At 42.4% G+C, this 26,553-nt stretch overlaps 1 protein-coding gene across 1 annotated transcript in view; it reads right to left on the bottom strand.

The window, feature by feature from the left end:
- Positions 1 to 14,700, bottom strand: part of oca2 (oculocutaneous albinism II) — a 79,383-nt gene extending 64,683 nt beyond the window's left edge. The window contains exons 1-4 of the mRNA XM_036545995.1: positions 14,459 to 14,700; positions 4,054 to 4,149; positions 1,843 to 2,034; positions 3 to 60 (exon numbers count right to left, since the gene is read on the bottom strand). Of these exons, the coding sequence (XP_036401888.1) occupies positions 3 to 60; positions 1,843 to 2,034; positions 4,054 to 4,149; positions 14,459 to 14,700 (588 nt within the window). The remainder of the gene's footprint in view (positions 1 to 2; positions 61 to 1,842; positions 2,035 to 4,053; positions 4,150 to 14,458) is intronic.
- Positions 14,701 to 26,553: the final 11,853 nt, after the last annotated feature.

Genomic DNA, 26,553 nt, shown 5'->3' with positions numbered 1-26,553 from the left:
ACCGAGGAGAGAATAACGATGACGAGTGTACTGGTAACCTTGGAAATCCTCAAGCAGTATCTAAAAACAGGAGAAAGAGCATGTCTGAGCGATGTGTTTTTGGGTGTTTGGAAATGTACCACTGTTGGCAGGTGTTTCTGCTTCACCTGTTTTTAAAGGAAAAGGAATTCTCTTCTCCATTTCACCTGCTAGGGATACTAAAATGTTGTAATATCCAATTCTCCTTAAATGCATAGCACAGCTGCAAATATATATGTCATATTATTATCATTACAGTACAGTCATGCGCTTAACGTCCATTCGGACCACGTTTGTTTGCATATACGTCTGTAGTCCCATAAGGTTATAATAAAGTTTTAAAATCCCGATCGCAGAACGGGACATATCGGACATAACCAGACGTTGCAAGGGCAATGCTTCCTGCACGCAACACATGTCTCATGGAAATAAAGCGATTGTGCTGCCAGGCGTACAATGGTACAGTACATTGTATACCATATACTGTATATAGTATGGTTAAATATTGTGTATTATATTCAATATTGCATAATACATTATATTCAGTTATATATTATATTCAACATTATTAACGGATCTTTTTTTACATGTTGTATGAAAAAATACCTTCTTTATCAGGTTACTTTCCTCTACTCTGTCCCATTCTCCTGTTCTACAACTCCCCTATTATCATTGTTATTATAATGGTACAAATTCATATGGAAAAAGCAATTATGCTGGTTTGAGTCCCTGAAGCTGACCTCAGAACAGTGAGGAGCATCGTTTGTTTTCATGCTGCTAATGAATAATTGTGAGGAATGAAGAGAAGGGTGTTCCTAACGGTCTATAAATCTGAGGGGTGCTGTTGAAATAGGCTTGCGATAATTTTGGGGGGTTTACCCATTGCTAAAGGCAACACAATGCAAACAGACAGTCTAAAAAAGCAAACAGGAAAGGGCAGAGGCTTCAAGGGTTAAAACAGTGTTCACCCAAACTGTCATGACCCTCTAATTCATAGTGTATCATTTACAGATTAAAAGATCACCAGCTGCGTTCTGTGTACCCACAGATGGGTTCATTCTCAAGCAACATCTCAACACACACCAGCAAAGCACCAGGAACACAATTAATTTTCCCTCTTTCCTCGAGTAGAGCAGGAAGAAAAAGGGTTTGTTGACCTGAGTAACAAATGTATTGCTCTTCAGCTGGTATTCAAACAGCCGCCAGCTGCAATGGGGAGAGAGAAAATAGTCTTCCTCCCCCCCCGTTCATCTCTCCGTCTCCACAGACAGCCACATTAGCCGGCGCTGATAGATGTAGGAATCTCACAGCTCTCTGTACGCCTTCACATCCCTCCATCCTGGCCATTACTCAGCGCCCTTCTGCCCCCCTTCTCTCTCTCTCTCTCTCTCTCCCTTTCTCACTTATAATCCTCTCATTCCCTCACAAAGGTAGATGGTGCAACAAGGAAAAAAAAGCTTTTGGAAGGTTGGAAATACATGAAAAAAAATTATGATGCAGTACTGATGCTATGCAAACAGAGGCCATTTTCATGTCAGGATACAAGGCAGAGTGATATCCTCAAGATGCCAGTATGCGAATAATATCGTTGCCCTGGCTGACGGGAAATTCTGCACTTGTGAATGTGACATCAGACTCTGACCCTCACCATCTTTAATGGCTCCACTGTTTTTGCTTTCATGTTTCTGTGGAGAATGAGGCCCCCGGGTGAATTGAGGAGCAGTGTACACAAGTTCTCTGTTTAAATGGAGTAATGGGATGGGGCACAGCACAGCAGGTATCTCCCCATAGGGAGTGGGGGGGGGGGGTGTTGGGTCATCTCACCTCATCCTGCCGGAGAGGGTGAAGCTGAGGTGCAGGTTGTCCAGGGGGTCACCCCTGTCGGTGGAGTTGGAGTGGGACAGGCTGGTGACCTCGCTCCCCAGGCGACACCTCCTCTCCAGCTCCATGGAGCCGCCATCCCAGGACTCCTCCTCCACGGAGTAGCCGGAGTCGTGCAGGGTCATGTAGGTGATGCTGAGGACCGGAGACAGGCTTCGTCACGGCCGTCACCAAGGCAACTGTTCATTTACAGCTCATGCAACCACGGCAACATGATTAAGATACATTGTGAAAAAAGGATACATTGTGAGCTTGTACTACATTGCTCCATTAATCCACAATCTGGTTTAGCCCAGGTCATACACCATGGCACAAAATGGCTATGGCTATGGCTATGGCTAAAGCTACCAACATAACATTACTTGAACAATAATTGAGCAAGACAAAGAGGTGTTGAATTCTTGTTGTCCTAGACAATGAAAGTTACATAAGATCTGCATGGTGTGATGAGAGATCGACAGATACACAGGACCAGATACTGTCGAGAGCAAACTGCACGAAGGAAGCAAGAAAGAGATGATTGGACAACAGTGAAAGAGCTTTGTATTCTTTTCACACACAGTCAAATTCATATAATGTGACATAAATGGATCTGAAAGTGACACAAAGGGCTTAAAGAGTGAAGGCAGAGCATTACATAAGAGCATAATCCTGAGAAGTCCACAAACGTGTTTCAAACTATTTCACCGAGCGCACCGACATCTAATTCCCCTGTATATTACAAACCCATCAAGGTTCCTTACGTGAGAAATACGTAATCCTGTTGGACATTACACGCAGATCACGTTTCTTATGTTATAAAAAAGAGGCAAAATTGAAAACCACCCTCACATCTGCCACTGTGTCTGTAAAAAAAAGGTTAAAGCAGCAGGTGAGCTTATCATGTCACTACATCACTCAAAACCTTTGAGTGAGAAACTGCTTCCCAGCTTTCACATAACTCTCACACATTCTTTGCTCATATGGAAAAAGTCTTCAATGAACAGTCTCACATTGCCTTGGCCCAGGGAGCTTACTTTCAGAGGGGTCTCATTGTCCTGCAGCTGTCCAGCAAGGACAGTCACCTGAAGCACAGACATAGGCCGGCCAAGCGATGGAGCACAGATACACCAGCCCTTTCTCTCATTGTACTCAGTGGCTTTAGGTTTTCCCAGCATGATTAAATGATCCAGGACAAGGTGAAGTTCATCCACAGATACCAGAAGACAAACCCGCTGATGAAGAGAGCTCCAGCAGCCTCAGACCACGGTTCGAGTGCACCGTCAATTGCCATAAATGATTTTTTTTTCTGGCAAAGGTCACATCTTCCCCTGTATTTGCACCGCTGAATGGTAAATCGTGTAATTACAATTTTTTCCCCAGCCGTACTTTAGAGAATCATTATGGGAAGGCAGTTACTAGGGTCAACGTTTTAAAGGAAGTCATTTTAAATACATTTTGAAGAGGGAAGTGATAAATCACACTGAACAATATAATATTTAATAGCTTTCTCTGTGTGAGCCTGAAATGGGAATAGACTGTCATTGCCTAGCATTTGAAGCTTTTAAAGAAGACTTGATTGCATTTCATGTGTAATTTGCAGTGGAGCTAGCTCCATACAATATGGCTTCTGAAACGCAGGAACTTATGTAAAATAAAAATTGCTAAATAGAGGAACATGTACTTACCTTTTGGTATAAAACCTTGCTAAAAAGCGAAAATTACTGCATAGACTGAGTACTACTGTGTGGAGAAGCAGACAATAATTCAGCTCAAAACCAGAGAATAGAAAATATCACCGGTTTATAATGGCTACCAAGGCCATAATGCTGATTCCATCCTGAATTGCTTTTCAATGTTAAAATCATCTCTAAAGTCAGCAACACAAAAAATGTTTAACGCTGTTCAAACCCACCGCCCACAACAACTGATCTTGTCTCTGTCACAAATTGTGACACTTTCAAGTCCAGCATTTAAGATTCGAGACATGCAAGCACTGAAAGCCTGATTCAAAATAAACTACAGGTTTCCCAAACCGAACACGCAGTGGAACTATCCAACAGTTCTCATCAAGGGTTGGAACAGAGCTCTGTTCTGGCGTGTTCATCTGCACTGTGCTCACTGCATGGGGGTGCGATGGCTGTTGGCTGGCGCAGGGGTCAGCTGGGACCTCACCTGTCATTTGGGGAGCACTTCAGGAGGGCAGTGCTCTCTGTGCAGGGGTCCTGCTTTGACTTGCCCTTGAGGTATTTCATCACATTGAAGTTGTGCCTGAAAGGAAAAGTGACTATTTATCAAAAACAGCACAGTATCATCTTGCATTGTGAACACAACAAATTAAAGACCACAATCACAAATCAGCTCTGGTTAGTAAGTACACAAATTGCCTATACTGAAGCTTTGAAAGTTTGAACCGCTTTGCATTAAAACTTAATCAGTCTTCCATCCAGTCTCATTGATCATGTAGTATTTAAAGGCTGAATAATAATGTGAATATCTGAATAATTTCTTACTGGGTTTTTAAATATATGTAACTACTAATGTAATTACACCCTGCACACCTATAGGTGTATGTACTCTCCTACAGGTACATGTACTCTCTTATAGTAAAGCAGTGGTGTATGGAAAAGCATTCTGTGTTGTATCTTTTCTCTTATACAAAGTTCACTAATATATCAGAGATAAAATTTCCCATCATTGACCAAAATATTTCAGACTAATCAAGAAATGCTGGAAGTTAAGTGCTCAGCCTATAATCTTTGAATGGCATGTGACTTTTATAAAGGGAATGGACAGCTACAGAAAAACAGCAGTTTCAGTCTCAACAAAAGAAATGCATTTTCCTCTCATCTATTCGACGAAAACTGACAATGCAATGGTACACAGCAAAATGGAACAGAATTTATGGCACAGTGAGAACTAACTCAAAGTACAATTTGTTTCCACGAACATCATTTTATACCACACATAAGTTCTCTGACAAAGACAAGGAACTGGCTTTCCTCAGACACTCCTGTGACGACCCCCACACCTGGGTAGCTGTCACTGGCTTGGCCTGACTGACAGACAGACAGCTGCCTTGCTCGTTAAAAGTTTTACAGCGACTGGTGCGCAGATGGTACCCCTGGTTCATTCGAGAGGTTCATTAAAAAGTTCACCCCCCCACCGCTGCCATCCTGTGCTCTGGGGCTGTTTACAGGTACACAGGAGGGGCCTCAGTGTACAGTACAAAGACACTGTATGTTCTACCACTCAAAGCTATTTTCGGCTGCAGCTACTGGAGGAAGAGGCTCCAAAGAGCATTGTCCCTCTCTCCCTCTCCTTCTCCCTCTCACTGAGTGAGTGGCTTGCCTAGCAGTCTAGTTACGATTTAACATTTAAGAGCAAAAAAGTCACCATGTCACCACAGCAGATGCAGTCCTTGAACTGACTATGAACCGGCATGTGTTTAAATCATCGGCCATTTTGGAAAAAAAGTCACCCTTCCAGAAGGCACGATGCTGATGTCACAGGCCTCAGACCTCCCCACCCAAGCGCCAACATCACGGCCTGCCCCGCCATGGCTCACACAGGCACAGGGAGAATTACCGCAGTGGGAAACAGGATCACGGTGCTATCCAGTTACCCCACAGTGATGCTCCACAAAAAAATAACCATTTGAGAGCAGAATATTAAACATGAACCTATAATCCTGTGTTTGGTTTTCTGCAGAAGTCAAACACTTCAGGGAGGAGGTCTGTGTTGACAGGCAGTGCCAGAGTTTGCACACGGAGGGCTGGCTGATGGCGTACATTGGAGGACGTCCACACACTGTGTTCGATTGATAAACTGTGCCCACAACAGAAAACAAGGGGGCGAGGCGAGGGTATCGAAGTTAAAACAGTCCCTGTGCAACGTTTCTAATCCTGGAGCGCTCGCAATACAAGAATCCCTCGCTATTCGCAGGGGGGGACACCGATGGGGAAATCCGACAGTTCTGCACTGCACTGATAATGATGACTTACACGCAAATGGGATTCACTCCCAACACAAAAAAGGCATTCTCCGTATAAAACAATATAATAATGAAATAAACAAGAGATTAATATGCATATTTGTGTAATAGCGCATAATAATGCGCTCGGAATGTTGTTTGGTTGTGAGAGCGGTGTTGGAAACAGAGGATTTTTTGGGCAAGAGCGGAAAATGAGAATGAATGTCATGGCAACTGCGTGAGATCAGGCGAGCTTGCCCCCACCCCCGAACCTTGCAGAGCATAACCCTGCAATGCTAAAGGCTATGTAGCAATAGCACTAAAATGTACCAAAAGATCTAATTACAGCAGTAGGTTTCCACTCGTCCCAGGAGCATCTCTGAATCAGCCTAATTAAAATCTATAGTGAGTGAATAGCTACAAAGTGATTCTTTCTTCATGTTGAAGGGATCCTTTTGTTACAGTTCCTAAAAAAATGTTGCATTATATTTTTCACAATACAATTAATCATCCCGCTCATGGACACCACATGAACCTTATGCTTCCATCCAACCTGACATGCAAATGTGTTCACGTTGCTAATTCTAAGGCTTATCCCTTCATTAAATCCAAATTTCTACTGCGATTTACAGCTAAACGCAGGTGTTACTTTCTTCCCCACAAACACAGTTTAGCGAGTTCAGCAATCACTGAAATAAATGTAATAGATGCATTTGTGCTGAAAAAGTAGCACATGATTTTGAATGATTGGATGCAGGTGTTGGGTTTCTTTCAACGGCACACCTATTCATAGAATGAACAGAGCAAGACTTTTAATTTAGCGTTTCACAAATTAATCTGATGAATGAATCTGAACAACAAACTTGCCTCTTAAAACAATCTGTACTCTTAGTTTTTTCACTACTTTTAAAAGACACGATAATGAGCAAAGCCAGGTATACATTTTTACCTTACAATAAATTACATTATAATAAAAGCAAATCCCATTCAGTCCCATTCACCAACAATAATAATTCTTTGGCATCACAAGGTAATACAGTTGTAACATAACTGTGTCCTCCTGCTTTTATCTCAATATGATTCACTATGGACAGGTTTACAACTTACTCCTTCATCATCCAGGCTGTTCCTCAGTACTGTTTGAGAGAATGAAAAGTGAACATTGTCCATGTAGTGCACCTTATTAATGTTATTTGACCAAGTGCTTAAAATATTGTGGCTTTTCAGGACTTCTCAATATCTTGACCAGGGCAGGCAGGAGTTAATCTCGTAAAAATGTCAAAAAGCACTCAAACAGATCACGAAGCACAGAGGAAAATGCATGTCTATTCTAAGGAACACTTTTTGACCCGAACTGGGAAGTTTGCACAGATTTGGAGACCTTGCTGAGACTGGTATAGCCAAACATTTTGAAGGCAGGAAGAGGAAACTGTCATTATGAGTTGGCCATCACAGCCACCTGACTTCAATTAGGTTGAGGGGGTCTGGTACCAAACTGTAAGCCAAGTAACTGAAGCAGAACTCTGGGAACCTGCTGAGAGCTCTAGACTACTGCAAACACAGCTATTGCGGGAAGGCCTGCAGATCCTGCCAAACAGCTTGCAAGGAGTATATATGAACCTACTTATATAGGGATGTACAAGGAGTTAAATTATTCATGATCCTTGATCAAGAGGGTGTCTTTCTGCTGAGTTATTGTCTTTGAGTCCCCATTCTGGAACTATATGTTTCACTGAACCAATACACTATCCCTGTGAACCCTACACATTTACAAAAGCACAGTACATTCTAGTAAATACACCTCTCAATACATATTTTCATGTTAACTCCTCACCTCAGAAGCAATCCACATCTAACATTAATAGGCACAAAGGTCCTTAATTCAGAGAGGAAGTGTCTGAACCCTGAGGGGAGGGGGGTTAATATCCTAAATCCCTCTTTGCAGTTACAATATCTTCATTTACATAAATTCATGGATGAAGTTTCTACACTTCAAGGCCTACTATCTCTTTAGCAAAACAAAAGACAAAGTGTTGAAGAAAGTGCTTTTTTCTTTTTTTGAGCTAGTGCAGAAATGTAGAGGTTGATTCAGCCACGCCATATGATCTAAAGACAAACAGGCCACAACCACAGATGAGAGTACCACAACCTCAGCTGAAACCAATTAGTGGAGCCTGTATTCTAATCTTTTAATCCTAAACGGACCCCTCTCTCAGAGCAGTCATTTTGGTCGAAATCTTGTCCGGGCCAGTAACAAACCCCCCCTTGCCGCAAGGGTTCCTGAGGTACGAGCCCTGTCAGGTTTGTTTTACTGTGACAAGCAGGTTTTCCCTTCAATGGGGCATGACTATGTGACAACAGAAAACTATACCATAAACCTGAGGGTCAACCATGAAATAGAGCGCTTTCACCCAAAGACTGTATGTCACTTCAAATGCCTCACTGGTAGGCATAGACCTGGTATCACTTTAAATGCTGCACTGGTACGTATACCACTTTTATCTTCCTTGTTTACCAGTTGCAATCTCTGAGCAATGTGGTTAGGCCTGGTTTGCAATGGGATGGAGGAGTTTTGAGCCAAGCCTGGATTTGAAAAGACTGGGTACCTATGTGTGCACTACATGGGCCTTCCATAGAAAGAGCATGTGCATCTTATCCCTGGGTCATTGCTGTGAAGAGACTTTTCAACTGGCCCAATGAACAAACACAAAGATAAAACTCTGCTGGTAAATGCCCTTGCAAACAGAGGCCTTGCACATCTCCACTTGTGAACATCTTTATAAAATATAACAAAGTGAAAACGGATCTCAGCAATGCCATGCTGGTGAGTGGTGGACCCACAGAGCCCAGATGTGGCCAGGATTCTGTACCTCAGTACAGATGTTCTCTTCCTGGGCCTCTGCCGAACGGGATGCCATATTACAGAATTAAGGCACCAATCTGTAGCAGTATCAGCTTCTCAGAATCAGTAACCCGGGTTTTCTACTGTTTACATTTCCAAATCCTGTTCCAAAAACATTCATTTTTCCAGAAATGATGCACATTTATAATGACCTTCCCATGTTGTTTTGGTGTGGTTACGTCTTCATGCCTGATTTCATGCATGATTCCTTTCACACTCCCTGTCACTTCTGAGGATTCCAGCCGCACCCTGAACGGGGCACAGCTGGGAGGTCTTGTGTAATATCAGGAAGATGGCATGATTTTGCATCCTCCTGGAAATACCCTGGCTTTTTGCAAATCAAATAGATTAAACAGGATATTTCGGGCACAGTAATCCTCCCCGATACTGTTATACAACTCTGAGCAGATTTGTAATGTAGCTCGCTGGACGCTGTGAATTTCAAACGGCAATGGGATTCTATCCTTTGTGCAGGCTCATCCATGCCTCACCCAGATGTGAAATTGGGGGGGGGGTGCAGTGTGAGTGAGCTGGCAAAGAGGTAGAACTGTACCTGATTCATACCCTTGGCAGCGTGATTCACTCAGAGACACCAGGGGGAGGACCGGAATGGCAGGGCATTGTTAACGCACTCAAATGGAGAATGGAACCGGAATGGCACTCCTGACTCATCTGGTCACGTGCGGACGTGCAGCTCAGCCTCTCAGCATGGAGCTAAATCCCCCTGCCATCGTAACCACAAGGCTGGGATTAGCACGGACATCCCTGTGTGGCCAAGGGCCTGGCTGCTGTAAAAACACTGTATTTACCCAGGAAAATCTACACCAATCTCTCCTTCCCCCCCACTGGAGACCACCAGAGTAACCATTGGGACAGTGCTAACGTGACTAAAAAATGTGAGGCCCAATCCTCTTTTCCATCTATGAACAGCTGTTTCACCCTTTAAACCTCTTATGGTGAACAGCAGGTACTGACCTCACCGTGTTCAATGAACAAAAATAAATGGATGTCGCATTCACAGGCAGAAATTGAAAAGAGTAGAGCACTCAACACAACTCATAACAGGCACAAAGACTACACTGCATTCAGGAATTACAGAAGATGGAAACATGCCCTTATTTGGATGGAAATGGTCTTCAGCAAGTGTGAATATTAGTAATCATGTGATAAGCAGTGTGATGCAAGCTGATACAGTGCACTGATCGTGCCACTCCCTCTGTGTATTACAGCAGAAGATTCATGATTAAAAACGTCACATATAACTTTTCATGTTATTTGAATACCATGAGAGGAAACATCAGTGCAGTCAGCACCAGTCTAAAGCAAATTCCTGATAAAAATTTGAAGAAACATCTCTGATGTTTTTCACACACTGAGCAAAAAGTGATGTGATATCAGCAATCCGATAAAATTCAACAAATTCAACCTGATAAAATTCAACCCGATCTAAATAACGTCTCTTCATCCCAGAATTTCAAATTCTACCTTCACATAATTTGTTTTTTTCTCATTTGAAAATGGAATATTAATTGCCTTTGCCAGTTTGGTCCAATTTATTACCTCTTCAGCTGCCACAGATTGTTGAAAGACATGCAACTAACATGACTAATAGTCAGAGTCCTGTACCAGCCAGCATGTGTTTGCTGATCATCTGCTCCATGTGCCCTTCAGTACCAGGCTGTGGCCAAAGGAATGACTCAAATCAGGCAGTGTTATGAATTCAGTGGTCATTTGAACTGAAAATAAATAACATATCCAACAGAACAACAAACTATCATACAGTCCTTAAGAGGCCCATATGACACCCTCAGAGGGTCTCTAGAAAAGGCCTTCACAGAGACACTAATGACACTTTTCTATAGTGCGTTTGGCTCACAGTGTGCTGCTGGCAGTGTTTAAGGTAAATACACCATGTCTCATTTTGCTTGTGCTAACAAAGATAGTGCAGCATAGGCTGAGGTAACAAAATGGTTGTTTAATTATCATCCTTGCTTCACAGCAAGTTCACTCCACATCGAAGATACGAGGCTTTGTATCCAATAAAACTTCATTAATGCTATCTATTGATTTTGCTTGAGCCAGGATCCAGGGTTTGTAATGAAAATGGAATGCATTTTGACAGTCCTGTTTACCGAAGCTCACAGCTACGGCATACGAGATGCGAGCAGGGGCTAAGGGTCAAACACGCTAATGGTGCTCAGAGAGACGCCCATCACCTCTTGGTGAGGAGTTTCTAAGAGGTAGCAAAAATAATGCCTATCAGTGAGGGATGGCCTGCTACACTCTGTCCTCTTTAAGACTCTGACAAGTCAAGGAATTCTCAGGTGTGGAAGCGAAGGGGTTTCTTCCAGACATACAGTATAATATTCCTGTTCCTACAGAATTCTATATACAAATACAGTACAATGTACTTATTATAATAGAACATTATATCCAAACATACAATACAGCTCTTACCATGTGTACTATGTGTATATTGTGCTAACAGCCTTGTAAGTCAGGATAAGAGCATCCTCCAAATTTATAAATATTAAACATTGGCTAAAGAAAGACCTGTAAGCTTAGAAAAGCAGGATTTATTTTCTTTTAAGATGGAAATACATCATTAAATTTGGCGAAGGGGCCCTCTGAAAGGAAATATACAACAGGTGCCTGGTTCATTAGGTACCTCCTAGTACTAATTGGACTGCAGTGAAACAAGATTATGCACATCTGACTCATTAGAGCCAAGACTCGAGTTACCACACAAACAGGAAGTGATGTGTGCCGCTCATAGCAAACTGCCAGCATCAACAAATGCATTCTGCCTGACAAAGAGGCCAATTCCACATCACTCTTCCCATGGAAACATGTGTAAACAGTATCACATCTGTTTCCATAGAAATAAGCATGACACAGTTTACACATGAGTCTACTATATGCACAAACAGCCATGTTAAATATTTCTTTTAAACACACATTGCATGTTGCCATTTCCAGATATCTTTATCTGAAGACACGTCAGCCCCTGTTCTCTGTTGTTGTGGAGAGATGCACATTTGCAACATGCATTTCATGCATTTCAACATATGCTCTGTATATTAAAGCAAAACATACCTTTCTGTTCTGGAAATGACTAGTCAGGAAATGACAAGTCCTTTCCTTCAAGGTGGCCTGATACATAGCTGAGATCTGAACATCATGAATGCATTTGAAATAAAGCTCAGGGATTTCGCCCTGTGGGTCCAGGTTCTCACTCTACAGACAAACAGGCTTCACCCTGCCATCCCCAACATCTCATCCTGTGAGCCACAACATCTCACCCTCTGAGCCCCGACATTTCACCGTGGGAGCACGGGAAGATCATGCTCCATGATGTCGCCTTGTCATCTTCGCCATCCCGCCTTGCAACCCCCAACATGTCACCCCGTGAGCCCCAAGATGTCGCCCTGCGAACCCAAAGATCTCACTCTATAAAACTCAAAATCTCACCCTGCAAGCATCAAGATCTGGCCCTATGAGCCCCAAGGTCTCATCCCAAGAACACAGTGCCATTCACTTCTGTTTTCACTGGCACCATGGCTGAGGATGGCTGAATCTTTGTGCTTTCCAAACAGAGGCTGTTGGAATATCACCAACACACTGGTGTTTCGAACACGTGTGCAGCATTGCAGTAAACATGCTGTTTTGCAGTGTTCTACTGCTGTTCTACAGACTCTATTCCACAATTACGTGAGTGCAGAAATCAGAAAAAAATAATGGACGTTTTGGAGCCAAAGTATGGCGGAAGATGCAGCAATAAATCTTTATAAATAATTTATAGATTGATATTGTATATTATATACAGTACATGCAAAACTAAATGAATGAAAGTGGCAATAATGTATAGCATAGTTGATATATTGTATTTGTGAATTCCTCTAGATTATAGATTACTCATCTACCAATAAAATACGGTGTTCATACGGTGCTCATTACAAAAAAAACAAACTCAGATAACATTTTAACACAAAATCAAACAAATCATTTTACAGTCATAACAGTTAAGCAGTTAAAACTGCAAATCTGACAAAAAATCAGTCATGCTCAAGGGAATGCTTTGGACTCCAGAGGCCCATTGGAGCATAATGATCAGATGACATGATAACTGCAATGACCCTGGGGTGCACCATAACTCTGACAGTTCAAGGCCGCAGAAAAGCACATTTCGGTTTTGAGCAATAGAGAGCAATCAAGCTTTCCTGGAAGGCAAATCCATTACAGGTTGTTGTGCCAGTACTGTCTCCTCTGTCTGTTAGCCTCGATAGTAGACATTTTTAGAAAATGCATTTTATATTATACACCATGTATATGAGATATACTTATCTCTTAAACTACCACATATTTAAAATTTATCTACCAACCATAAGGGACACATAATACAGTATGCAATATAATATAAAAATATAAAAAATATATAAAAAAATAGCATGAATTTCTATATACACGTGGTAAAAATCGAAAGAAAAACAAATTGGCTAAATTTGGAGTGAAGTATCAGGCAGCAAATGAACACTGAACAATTATTCTTCTCATATTCAGCATCTCAGCACTGAATAGTGTTTTGGCTGTGTTTCCTATTTTTATAGCCTCTGCTAAGCGCCATGCACCTCCGGAAGACTGCACGAGGCTTGACCTCTAAGGTTCCAATATTAACTCTAATCTGTGCAGTAAAAGGCACTAATGACAAAGTGCATGGCCTCACATTAGCGCTTAAAAAGGAAACAAATATTGCCTCTTTTTGTTGATGTTCATAAAAGCAGCCAATAGGAAGCACAATACTGTTGGCATAAAGGTTTTTTTTACCCAAGGCATTCACTGTGACCCAGATGCAAATGAGATGCAATGAGTACTATAGACCAATATAAGGAGAGTGCATCCCACAAGCATAGACCACCATGGTTCACTGCATAGACCACTGGGATCTCATGATCCTCTTCATGAATGACCAGACCAACCCACAGCCCCAACTACATTACACTTACAACAATGGGACATCTTGAAGAATGGAAAAATACTGTTTTTAATGTTCACTCGACCAGCAAGTGTCATTCACAGTCAGCTTTGTGCAATCGTATTTCACAAAACCGACTATGGTGCAAGTGGTCTGCAAACCAAAATGCAATTGGGACTGTAGGAAACTGCTTACAGACTGCAAGCATGAGCCCGCATGGAGACCAGTCCTACCAGTTTCATTTTTGAAATTTCATTCTTCATTTTGCTGAAACACTGAAGGTTATGCTATGGCCTTCACTCAGCAGCTGAAATGGTTGCCAGTTTCTTCTACCCTCCTGCTTTCTCACTTTCTCTATCTCACTGTTCCCACAGAACATGATGCTTCAGGCCAACCCTTTCTTCACTGTCATGGCTTACCTAGCAGGGGGAGATGGTGGGTAGATATCTGTTAGAGTACTAAATACACTATTCTCCATACAGAGTTTGTATTCAGTATGGCACCAGTTATTATGATACCATTTCATGTCTTGACATACATCAATTGACATTTAAGATGTGATCTGGGTTTTCTCTGTGCACTGTTGTCTATCGGACCATGTTGTACTACCTTATGTACCTTTGTACGTCACTCTGGATAAGGGACTCTACCAAATGACTAAATGTGAACATAAGAGCAAATTCATAATCGACGCTGTTAAAAGTGTGTGTACAGCAGAGGTGTCCTCACTTACTCGTCTTCCTCGCGGATGGTGCCGAAGTCCTCGGCATGGATGACACAGTGCCCCAGAGGCCCCGCCCCGCCCTGCTGCAGCTTTTGGGGCTCCCTCATCTCTGAGAAGCTCTTGAGCAGGCGCAGCTCGTTGAAGTTCCCCGCCACCGCGTCCGGGGTTCTGTGGCTGCTCCGGCTCTGGTGGCCCTGACCAACTGGCTGTGACATCTCGAGCTCCAGATTACTCTTGTTCTCCAGATACATCCTTCAGCAAGGCCCCCAGTACGGAACCTGCACAGCCAGAAACCGAGAGGAGTGGAAATTCATATATCACTCCTGCGGGCCAGGAGACTAATGTTACTACATTTGAGAAGTATTCTGCTGTTACCTCCCATGTAATGAAACAGGTGTGCAGTAAGATCTATGTAAGCCTTGGGTGTTATTTGTGTACATTCAACAGGAAAGGCCAAAACTGTGCAGCCTCTCATCTGTGCCAGTGTTGCTGCAAAAACTGTAAAAGGGTCATTGTGTCAAAAAGGAAGTCTGGGTAATGATACTGGACATAATGAAATTTGCAAATGACTTGACAGAATACTGAGTGTAAGAATGCTTGAAAATAAATTGCACGTCGCGTTTTGATGAAAGGCATGATTGTTATGCGCGGAAAACACGGGGGAAACGCGCCACGAACTTGCAACGGTATCAATGTGTCGCTAGCGCTGTGAATATTCAGGGTTGTTTGGTGGGGTCTTAAGGTTGCGCTCCCGCAGTCTCATTCAGATTGCTTCTGATTTTCTTGGGGGAAATTTATTTTAAATACAGAATTAGCATAAGTGCATATGCATGTAACGTGAAGTTGTACACAAGGGGTTTAAAAAGACGCGTCAGGTGTTATTAATAATGTGATAATTATATGGCATTATTCCTCTGGTATTTTCGCATGAACTTGTGATATAGATCGCATTCAAATTGATTCACCTGAGACCTACGTCCTCATTGGCTATCAGTACGATCAGGTTTAAATAGGAGAGATACAGAACGCCACCTCGTGGAGATGTGAAGTAAAACTAATACAAACAGCAAATAAGTACTCACGTAGTAGTTTGTAATAGTCGTAATGACATCAGATCAAGCGCTGCATTCTCCTGAAGAATAACAATCCACTACCCTTTAGAGTTTTCATCTGATGGTTGATGCTATAGAGCTGTAATTTGTCACCAGAATCAAATTTTCAGAGATCCATTAAAGATCCATTAAAATGAAGGGGCAGAGATAAACACTAATTCTGGTTAAAAAAATAATAATAATAATAATAATCAATGCCGAAAGAGACAATAAACAACTTCTTAAATAACGGGAAATAGGCTACTAATTCATGTTATTTGTTTATCAATGTCTTTTTTTTAACTTTTTTTCTTTTACCTTATTTTAATCATCTCTGTTGGCTTCTGAATAATCGAGCGTGCTATCATGTATTGCAATTTTATATCAATAAACTTGATTAGACGACCACGAATTAGACACATAAATCATAAAATAATCACAGGCATAAATCATACGCTTGCACGTGTTTTCCTCCCTTTCCTTGTCTGGGGCCTTCTTTTAATAAAGCGCTCTCTGCTGGCCTATTCAGTTCACAGTGAAGGTCAAATTACAAATCGTGACTTCACTCAGAACTGTAGGGTTGACCGAAGGCGAAGTGAGCCGTATCAAAGCTCACATGCGTCGGACAAGGCATGTGAGCGTCAGTTCACACGAACTCAGCCACCCCTGCTGATCCGTGAGTCAGGTGACCATCATACTGCGCATTTGTGCTAGTTTTATCAGATCATCATCCTCCACGTTCCAGAGCTAATCATTTATGTACATTCAGACCAGGAAACGCCCAAAGAAGGATGTGACCCTGGTCCGAATCTTTGCGCAAGGGATATGGCAATGGAGTATCAACATCCAAAGTGCGCTCGAGGACAATAGCGACCAGATATAAAACAAACATAATCCTGTTGCAATTAAGCCTTAGTCAAACATTTCTATGGATTCTCAAAGACCGACCAGAATGTGGGATCGCATTTGTCTCGACCGGCTCTGCGTCGCATCTGCGCAATCATCTTTCATCCGCTTCACAGACAACGCACAGGGTTGCCAAGTTCATCTTAAATGCTTCAATTTGAAGCTGTTTTCACTGATTTTCCCTATTCCTCCATCCATCCCTCCCACATGAACTGTCAACGTCCTAAAGTATTACGATTATTTCATCCTCTACCAAACACCTTCTTATTGATTAATATTTCTGAATATAAATTCCATCCTCTGCAAAATACCTGCCGAAATTAAGATCAAACAGCAATTGTGGGATGCAGCTAGCTGATTGGTTAGCACATATTTGAGTCATTAGGAGAAATCATGCTAATGCAATATTATTTGTAAATACAACACTTGGTTTTACATAATGTAAAACAATTTGGTAAGTGGGTGACTAGCGTGTGTGAGCGTGAAAGAATGTGATTTTGGGGTTGTTTTAGATTTCATTAGCACGCATCCGCAGCCATAGAAAATCTCACTGGCAGAAAGAGGTACCGAAGTTTAAATGTACTGTTTAAATGACCAATTTTGGGAGCAGTTCGGTTATTAGGTCCATAACCGAATTAAAACTCGCGCGTTTGATGGCTACGCTATCCTCAGGTATTTGCACTGCAATGCTACAATGGGGATGGCAGGAATGCTATCCGACAAATTAAAGGTTGGCGAGGAATACAGCGTAACAATGCAGCACCGTCGTTTTTGGGCGTTCCTACAAAGATGAGCACAGTGACCCTGAGGTGTAGACAGGCAAGGACGCTGTAGGATGTCACATATATCATCACAGCTAGGGGGCGCTGTTAGATACAATGCCAAGTTGAGTGTTGAACCAAGCCAATCTAATATTCATTACATGTTTTCATAGCTGGGGCTCTTATCCAGAGTGACTAACATAGCTTATATTTTTGTTGGTGATTATAAGGATGGACTCCTACTGAGGCTTAAGCACCTTGCTCAAGGGGACAACAGCAGTGCCCCACCTGGGAGTTGAACCTGCGAACTTCAGGCTACAAGCTCCTTAACAATACTACCTTACTGCCATCTATAATGCAGCATGGTCTCAAGTGCTTCATTGCACTTAGAAAATGGAATGGCATTGTCACATGTACTGTTTACATCTCTTAGAAACATATTTCTGTCAAAGAAGGAGCTAAATCATGACTTTTTCTATCCCTGCATATAATGGTATGGCATGTTTTTAGCTTTAAAAAATGATTGGGCTCTTATTCTGCTGTCTCTGAAAAGCGAAGGGTTACTTCCAGGCTATTATTTGTCTTATTCTTTTCCTTCATGCAGGTCAGCTTTATGGTGGAGGAAGGGGGAAGCATTGACGTCACATCTGAAGTTCTCTGTGGTTGGTCACCTTTTCAGCAGGTGGCTGCTGTTTCACAGCTCCGACAGTGGGAGTTCAGGTGATGCATGTCGTGCTGTGTGTTAGAGTTTCCTCTCTCTGACCTTTGACCTTTATCTCCTCATACTGTTGCCTAACTTACCCTTGGTATTTCATAAAGGAATCTTTTCTCATTAAGCTAATCCACCCAACAGCCTCAAAGACCATTCTGAGAGGCTGAATATTCAGGCAATATACATTACTTAGAAATAAATGCAAATTATTCCTTATATAGATTGATGGTCCTCTATCACCAGCCAGCAGCGTTACCTTGAGCTCTCCGATGCTATTCATTGTATTCTCCATTAGTTTAGCCAGGTGCCAGGTACACCAGCCAGGTAGCTACAAACACCAGTCACCAAGGAGATGACGCTGTGACACACCCCTTTCTCGATAGAAGCGTCAGTCCCTCACGGCCCAGTCCTGAGGGAGGGAGGGCCAGTCAGAAGGTCTCAAGAGCAAGCCCTTCGGCACGGGCTGTAAACCCTAGCTGCACGTGATGCCTGTCACTGAGAGAAATAATACCTCGTCCACACGGCCACTGCAGACAGTCGTTCAGCTGACATGGTGTGTGAGCTCACAAAGGGGATTGACTTGTGCTTGACTGTGAGTGATTGTGTGTGTGTGTGTGTGCGCCCGTGTGTGTGTGTGCACCTGTGTGTGTGGAGGGGGGGGGGGGGGGGGGGGGGTGCTATGGAATGCAGTGGAAGTGAACTTAGAGAGTGATGAATGCTGCTGAGGAGAATTAACATGCTATAAGAGGAAATGGTTGTATTTCCCACTTTACTCTAAGAGGCTTTAACAATCAGTCTCCAGTGTATAACCAACTCTTCTCAAACAAAGCTGGGGCAGAAAAAGTGAAGTGGCGGTGTGAAATTATAGACAGAATCTGCTGCTCGCAACATTCTCTCTCTGTCTCGCAGCTCGTTAGTTTGTCTGAGGCAAAAAAATCGCGGTTGGGCGTAGATTTGTTATTCATGCGTGACATCAGATGGCCCCGATTTACTAGTACCGCGTGTCTGATTGAGCTGCACATATTGAGCGTGACGTTTTATTTGGGTTTTGTAAAATAAGAAGAAACGGCGCGCGAGTGTCCAGCAAATCAAGAAAACGGGAACTTTTCTACGTCGCAGTTTCTTTGCGAAATGGGTCAGACCGAGCGATGAAAACCACTGGATAACAGCGTCAGTGGTGTTTCTGAAAGTGGGTCGGATTAGGGTTTTAAATGGCTTCATTAGTAACTGGATTAAAACACAACCCTCGGCGTTTCCTGCCCAGTCCTGCGAATTACAAGTGTGAGGTCAGTGTATGCGTTAACAGAATGCCCTGCGTTAAAATGCACGTACAAGGACGTCATTGTCACACCTAAGGCATTATGGAGATGCGAGTGCATGTATTTGGTTACAATCCCACTGCTCGTAAATCAACACAATACTGTTATGGTTGTAAGTGTCCGTTGTACCACAGTTGTTAAAGCATGTGTAAATGATTATTTTAATTCGCTGTGTGAAAAGGAGCTCTTAAGTGTCGAGACTAGGAAATAGAATGGAACTGCAGGTTTTCACTTTTATAATTAGATACCCCATTTGTTAACCTGGCAGGCTGCGTAAAGAGGTGATATGATGTAAACGCAAAATAAGCACTTCTCGGTATCCAGTCATACAGAAATTTGTAACTGAATCACGATGCCTCCCAAAGAATTATAATCATATTGTGTATAGATGAATTAACTCGTAGCCTTGATAACACTGCCTTTGTTCAGAGTAAATTCAAGTGGATTTTCCTGGGGTTTGATTTACGATTTGCGCATTGTTATAGAGCACTGTAAAAATTCTTAACAAAGGAATGTTAAACTGTAGGGCTTGTAACCTGAGAAGTTTTAAGCTCTAATAACACCAACAATCTTAAACCCACTACACACAATGCATGCATACAATGACACTCCTACCCCAACTGTAAATCCAGTTTTTACAGAAAAAATGCATAGAACTATGAACAGATCTTTCACAAACTAAACACAATAAAATATTACCAATCTGTATCCTGAATCAAATCCCGATATAACTTTAATGATGTATGCTTAGTATTTATTGTAGTAATAAATTGTATTTGTAATTTAACTCCTTATAGAAACAATAGAATTGTTAGCCTTACATAATTAGAGATTTATCAATGTGTTTTTGATTTAAGAAGGTAATCTAATTTTAAAATACTTGTGATATGTGAAATCCAATGGTAGTGATTGGAAGAGTAGGTGTGTGAAATCATGAGCAAGTGCAGTGCAGCAAAGGTGAGTCTATAACAACTGTGGTAAGTTTCAATTCAGTTTCAAAGTTTCAATTCATCCAGCACAGATAAATGTTAAATCACCTATCAAACATTAGTATGCAGGTATTACACCTGTCATTATACAGCAGACACTGATTTGAATAGCTGGTCTTTGCATTTTTTTCAACCATTTTCTCTGGAATTGGAATGCATAGGACCATTAGAACAGATGCATAAATGGAGTAAAAAAAATTACCTCTAATTGCTGATGAAGAGGAGGGGGGCGGATGATGAGGATGAAGATGTAGGTGATGATGATGATGTTGATGATGATGATTACGATGACCACAAAAGCGAGCAGCAGAGACAGAGGGTGGCTGGGAAACTCCCCATGAAAAGAGGAGAGGGAGTTTGAACCCTGAGAGCCGGCGCTGGACTGTAAAGCACAGAGGGTTATGAGTGACAGCGCAGTCCTGCTACATGCCGCCCAGGGAAGTGTCGGGTGAAGAGCTCTCCTGGCCGGCTCCTGAGGGAAGGCTGTCTCTGGGTGGGAGGTGGAATGACCCACCACTGGCACTGGCGCGTTGACAGCTGAGGAGAGAACCGTGTGTGATGCTTAATTAGCAGGCAGGCGCTCGATTGCAGAGGGGTGGTACGACTGCAGCAGGGAGGGGCCCGGGCTGTGCAGCAACACCAGAAAGTTAGTGCAGGGAGGGTGGTGCAGCAACACCAGCGAGTTAGTGCAGGGAGGGTGGTGCAGCAACATCAGAGAGTTAGTGCTGGGAGGGCTGCGCTCTCCGCCTCGCAGACTTAACAAACTGTGAGCAGATCAGCAGAGTCCGAGTTCACCCTGAGTCCTCAAGCTCATTTTCTCTAAGATCACTCTCTTTCTCTCACTCTCTCTTCTAAAAACAGACATGCACACACACACGCACACGCACATGCACACACAGACACACAAACTGTGGGATAGAAAGGGAAGGATGCCCCTTTTGGCCTGCCCAACCCCACCATGTCATCCCCTGTCCACTATACTGCCCATAATCTTGAACTGGTGCAATGAGCTGATGCCCTTTTCATGATATTCCACTGTTGACATCTCTGCGGATTTCAAGGAGCTAACCTTTTCCTAGGGTCAGGTAATTTTATTCCAGATTTTTCCCCATTGGCCCTGGGTTGTCTGGTTTTTCTACCTCCAATGGGCAGTGCACTAAACATTATGCTCAGTGCCATGTGGCAATTTCAGTTGTAAAAGCACACTGTAATAAATAAATTTAACTGATGCAAGCAAACAAACACACACACACACACACAACTGTTGATAGTTTACAGTTACCAAATTTTAATTTTTAGGAAATTGTGATATCCGTGGAAGTAGCAGGTTCATGGAACAAGGTTAAAGAGCACTGAATAGTATTAACAGAGGAAAGGCCACTAGATAGGGTTCATGGACACCCCATCACATGTCACTCATTTTCACAATGGACTGTGTGATCAGATTAGGAATTGATTAGTGTCAGTGCTCACTGAGGCTGAAGGTCTGAGCACTCTAAGCCTTGAGCAATTAAGACTATCCATTCTTCCAGGAACTCAGCTTCATTCTCACATCCCTCATGCTTTCAAGCCTCAACAGTATATTTCCTCAGGCAAACGTTTCATTGCAATAGTCTTGTGTATGGGATGGAAATTGCATTCGTTTCTCTGCCACACACTAATGGATACATCAGACACTATTTAAGGTGTTAATATTTGTTGCTGCATTAGAGACTGTCTCCAAATGCCTGGTTCCTCCTGAAAATTGTTCCTCAAAATCTGATCCCTAAAGCTTTTCCCCAAGCTGTGAGAACAATGGAGTCCACTATTTCTCTGCGCTCCTTCTCAGCATCCAGGGTAACTTGTGGAATCAGAGCCCTTCAGGCAGGGGATGCCGTTGAGCCTGGGGGACAGCTATCACATGTTGGGCTACAGCTGTAGCATGATACACACATTTTGTGTCTTACAGCAATTAATAAAAAAAACAAAAGAAAAAGAAAAAAAAAACCCAAGGTGATTTACCAGGAACAAGGCTGTGGCTGTGATCAGTCTCAGACCCCCAAGCATGGTGTGGTGCGCACACACAGTGAAAGGAATTCATTCACTGAATGATTGTTACTGTATACAAGGTTTCAATGGTTGTGTAAATTTCATGAGTACACAGAACAGTCTCTTCCTTTCAGAAAATATCAAGTTTGTTCCATTTCCTCCTCTGTAATAAATTAAGAAAAGACATTTTCTTAGGTTATTAAAAACTATTTTTTACATATATGTTAATTGCTAAGTTTGATCATACCTAACAGTTGCTTCTGAATTTTAAATAGGACTCATTTAAATATATTGCAAGTTTTTTTCTACCTCAAATAACAGTATCTGTATACTTTAAGATGAAAGCAAATGGATGCAGATATACTATGTTTTGCTGTAGCAAGCAACAAGTAATGTCAGTTTAGAAAGGTTTGTGTGGAGTGCTTGTTGACTGGTATCGTGAGCCTTTATGTTGGGCTGTGTGCCAGACTCTCTCCATCTCCACTCATTCTCAGGCTGAAATATTCAGGGTAAATGCTAGCAATCAGACAGTGAGATGTGGGATATTTATCAATTTTTCATTTATTTGGGACATTTATGCATTTTGATATTTTCATAACTCCTTGCACAGTGAATGCTTTTATCCAGGGAGAATTACATTGCTAATAATTTATATTTATAGAGGCAGATATAAATTGAAACAGTTCAGGGTAAGTACATTGCTCCTGGACTTAAAACTGCAATGCCTTTTTTTGGACAGAGATCCATTCTATGCCCCACTCTCTGGGCAAAAGCCTGGAAAAATGCCAAATGCTTTAATCCATCAGTTTAAATGCGGAGGTCAGAGAAAAATGAAAGTATGTATATTCCTATCTCACTCAGCCCTCCTGGGAAGAGGTTTTTGGGTTTGCGCACTGAGACGAATCACGAGAAGATGGGGGGAACGGAGGTCTGAGAGGCGGACAGAGCGCTGGGAGGAAAGGAGAGAGGGAGGGAGGGGTGGGGGAGAGGACCGATGTTCTGCCCGACGCGGCTGCATGTGATTGCGCGGGGAAAGAGAGCTGACGCTCAAGTGATCGGGCTTCACATCTCCAGGGCTTCTCTCTCTCTCTCCCTCTCTTTCACGTGGTCTCTCTCCGTTTGTCTCACATGGGCACCGCTCCAGTTCATTTTTTCTTTTTTTGGGGGGGTTACAGGTTTTACCGAAAGGATCCTGACTCTTACTCTGGGAAGGCAAGCTCCTTTCGTCAACTCCACAGATCGGATCTGAATCCGTTTGCTCTCCGAATGTCCCAGAGACACCGACAGGTTTAATCGCCCATCCACTTCACTAGACACCAGTTCAAGGTGGCTTCCACCATCAGAATCATCAACACAGAATGAAGAAAAGGATTGTGTGTCGACAAGTTTTTTCCCCCATCTGCTGCCTTTACAGAAACTCACTAAATCTTGCCGTAGATTAACGTGGCACTGATTTTTATCTGATTGGGATTTTCTCCACACCCTGCCTGCCTACTGTAGGCTACACCCCATCCACTAAGTCTGAAGTCGGGTGTACCATGATAGCAGTCTCTGGGACATCCCTGACCCTCTCTGAACGCACAGGGTAGGAGTGGAACAGCATTCCACTGTAAGGACGACTGCCTTACAGTGAATGACCACTGGAATGCCACTGCAGTTTCATCGGTGGGCCAGCAGGAATCCCACTGGTCCATTCAGCCCACCATCTAAAATAAAAGTACATTTTGATGAAGAATGTTATGTGTGTCATGATATTTATATGTGGCTGTTTGGATACCAAAGGTTTTCACTAACAGCCTTGATTATCATAAATCTTTTTTTGTCCCAGAAGAAAAGGCAAATGGTGAGACAATTAAGTCTTCTGCCTTCCAGTTCTACAGAATCAGTAATAACCAAGATGATGAATAATCTCTATCCATTTAAAAGTGATCTCTACCTTTTTCCCTGATTATGGTGTGTTTATCTTAAACATGGTACCCTGTACACTCATGGACAACATGTATTGGTCCTAATAAACTATGTGCTCTTGAGCAAAAATGTATATTTACCATTTACCTTGAAAAATTCATGCGTCTCTAATCTCTAGTACATACATGGCATTTCACTCATTCATCCCCAAGTTATGGAACACATGTAGCAGCCATAGATTACAGCGTACGATGACGCAATGAGGATCCTCAGCGAATCAGCCACAGGCATGGAGCAGATCATCAGGGCTGTGAGCACAGTACGGCGTCCCGGGCAATTTTTACGCAACACACTCTGGAGCTGAATGTGTGCATTCTACTCGCGGCCATTCACTGCTCTTTCCTGCTTCAACTCTCCCCCCCCCCACTGTCCGTACGCCCGGGGCAGCAAGTACATGAGTCAGGCACCTGACCAAGCCCACTGTAATGTACGCACTGATTTTTTCCAAGAATGACAAGTTAAGCCGGCGAAGAATGCTTATGATTTCTAAGTCAAATTAAGCCATCATAAAACAGTTTCATGTGGAAATTGTAATCCTTTGAACTGCAGAAAAAAAAAAAAAAAAAAACTTTGCCACAGTTCTGTATTATTCAAGAGGGAAAAGGGTGGAGATCAGGCAGAGGGAGAGACTAGTATTTTTTTTTTTTTTTTTGGGGGGGGGGGGGGGGGGTGGATGACCTTTGACCTGGTCAGCCTATTATGGGCTGGTGAGAAGAATGTGAAAGGAAGCCAGACCATGAGAGGAGAATGAGAGGACTGGATGGCCTTTAAGTCTGCCCTTACACTAAAAACATCACGCTTCTTTCTCAGCACGTGAAAAGGGAAGCTAATTCGTGTCAATGAGTACCACAGCTTGATTTACAGCAGGGAGCTTTTAGGGTAATTATGAGATATTTCAGTAATCCCGCAGCTCAAAGAGCTGAAAGGAATGTGCTCAGTGCCAGAGAAACACTTACTATAGGACGGGATCATGCTGCCCTTTCATATAGATATTATGACTTCATACTCAGGGAATGTTTGTTGAAAAGAAATGGTAGATTCAGATACGATTGTTTGAAATTGTCTGCTTTGCTGGCAATGTACGTTTCAGCAATTACATGCTTTACAATAGTTATAGTAGAAAGTAGGTAGCTTTCAAGCCCCTTTACATTTTTTGTGTAACTGTATTGAAATATTTAAATAAAACTGTCAAAACAATTTGACATGCAACAGGCCCGCTGACTTTGAAATTTGAAAAATGCAAATAAATTTTTATTTTCATTACGTATTTCATAAGTAATTGCCCGCTCCAATACCTTAGGATGTCTCTTTTGTCTCCGTCCTTTCAAAACTGAATATTTACAGCATGTGTCACCACTTCCAAAGGCAGATTTGTACAAAGTACTGCCGTTGAAGTAAAGAGTAAGATAGTTATTGCGATATTTTAGTTAGCGTTCTTCAGAAATACCCTTGGGAGACCACACTTGTCCTCATATTAGGTTTGTACATGGCTATGAAAACGCCCCTGGGGCTGGACCAGAAGATCTTTCAACACATTTCACCCCTTAAGGCACCATCATTGCTGCCACTGAACAGAAAGCATAAAGGCGTTGGGTCATTTTTTGGTTGAAATTTATTCTCAGGAGATGAGACACAGTTCATGAATACATGGCACAATCATATTATATACATTCCCAAACGAGGACAGTGCAGACACACGTGGTGGGGGGGTGGGAGGTGGGGGGTGGGGGGAGGGGGATGGGGGACAGTGACAGACATCTTTAAATGACACCTCAACGGGCTTGCATCTGACGTGAGTCAAGTGACAAACACTGACACTTCCAAAGTCAAAAAAAGGTTCTTATAAAGAAAACACTGCTATCGCCAACAAAAATATAATACTAGTAATTTGTAGCATATTATCTCCAATGTACAACAAACTAAAGTAAGGTAAAAGTCACAAAAAACAACAAGAGAAGTCTACCACAGTGAAAGGCAAAATGCCCTGTTTCAGATGTCCCACTGCTCTCTGACGCTGGGAAAACGCAAACGTCCATCTGTGAACCTCCTCTCCCAGCTCCGTTTTTCTTAAAGAAAAAAAATTAAATAACAAGGAGCACCTACATTTCTCCAGGTTACACTTGCCTTCAAAGCTAATTGCACATTATGATTTACAGGACTTAATATAGCTATTCTTTTTTTTTTTTTCTTCTTAACGTTAAGTAGTATTAGTAGTATTAGTAGTAAGTGGGGTTAAAACGGACATTGTGGTTCAGTTCTGGCATGGCAGCTTCTGAGGACTCGGGTTCGCCTCTAGCAAAGACCGGTTGGGTCAAAGGGTCAGGGTGGGT

The sequence above is a fragment of the Megalops cyprinoides genome, chromosome 14 (genome assembly GCF_013368585.1).
Source record: "Megalops cyprinoides isolate fMegCyp1 chromosome 14, fMegCyp1.pri, whole genome shotgun sequence".
Lineage (NCBI taxonomy): Eukaryota > Metazoa > Chordata > Actinopteri > Elopiformes > Megalopidae > Megalops > Megalops cyprinoides.
Note: the sequence above shows the minus strand (reverse complement) of the source record. Positions and strands in the feature narration are given on the sequence as shown.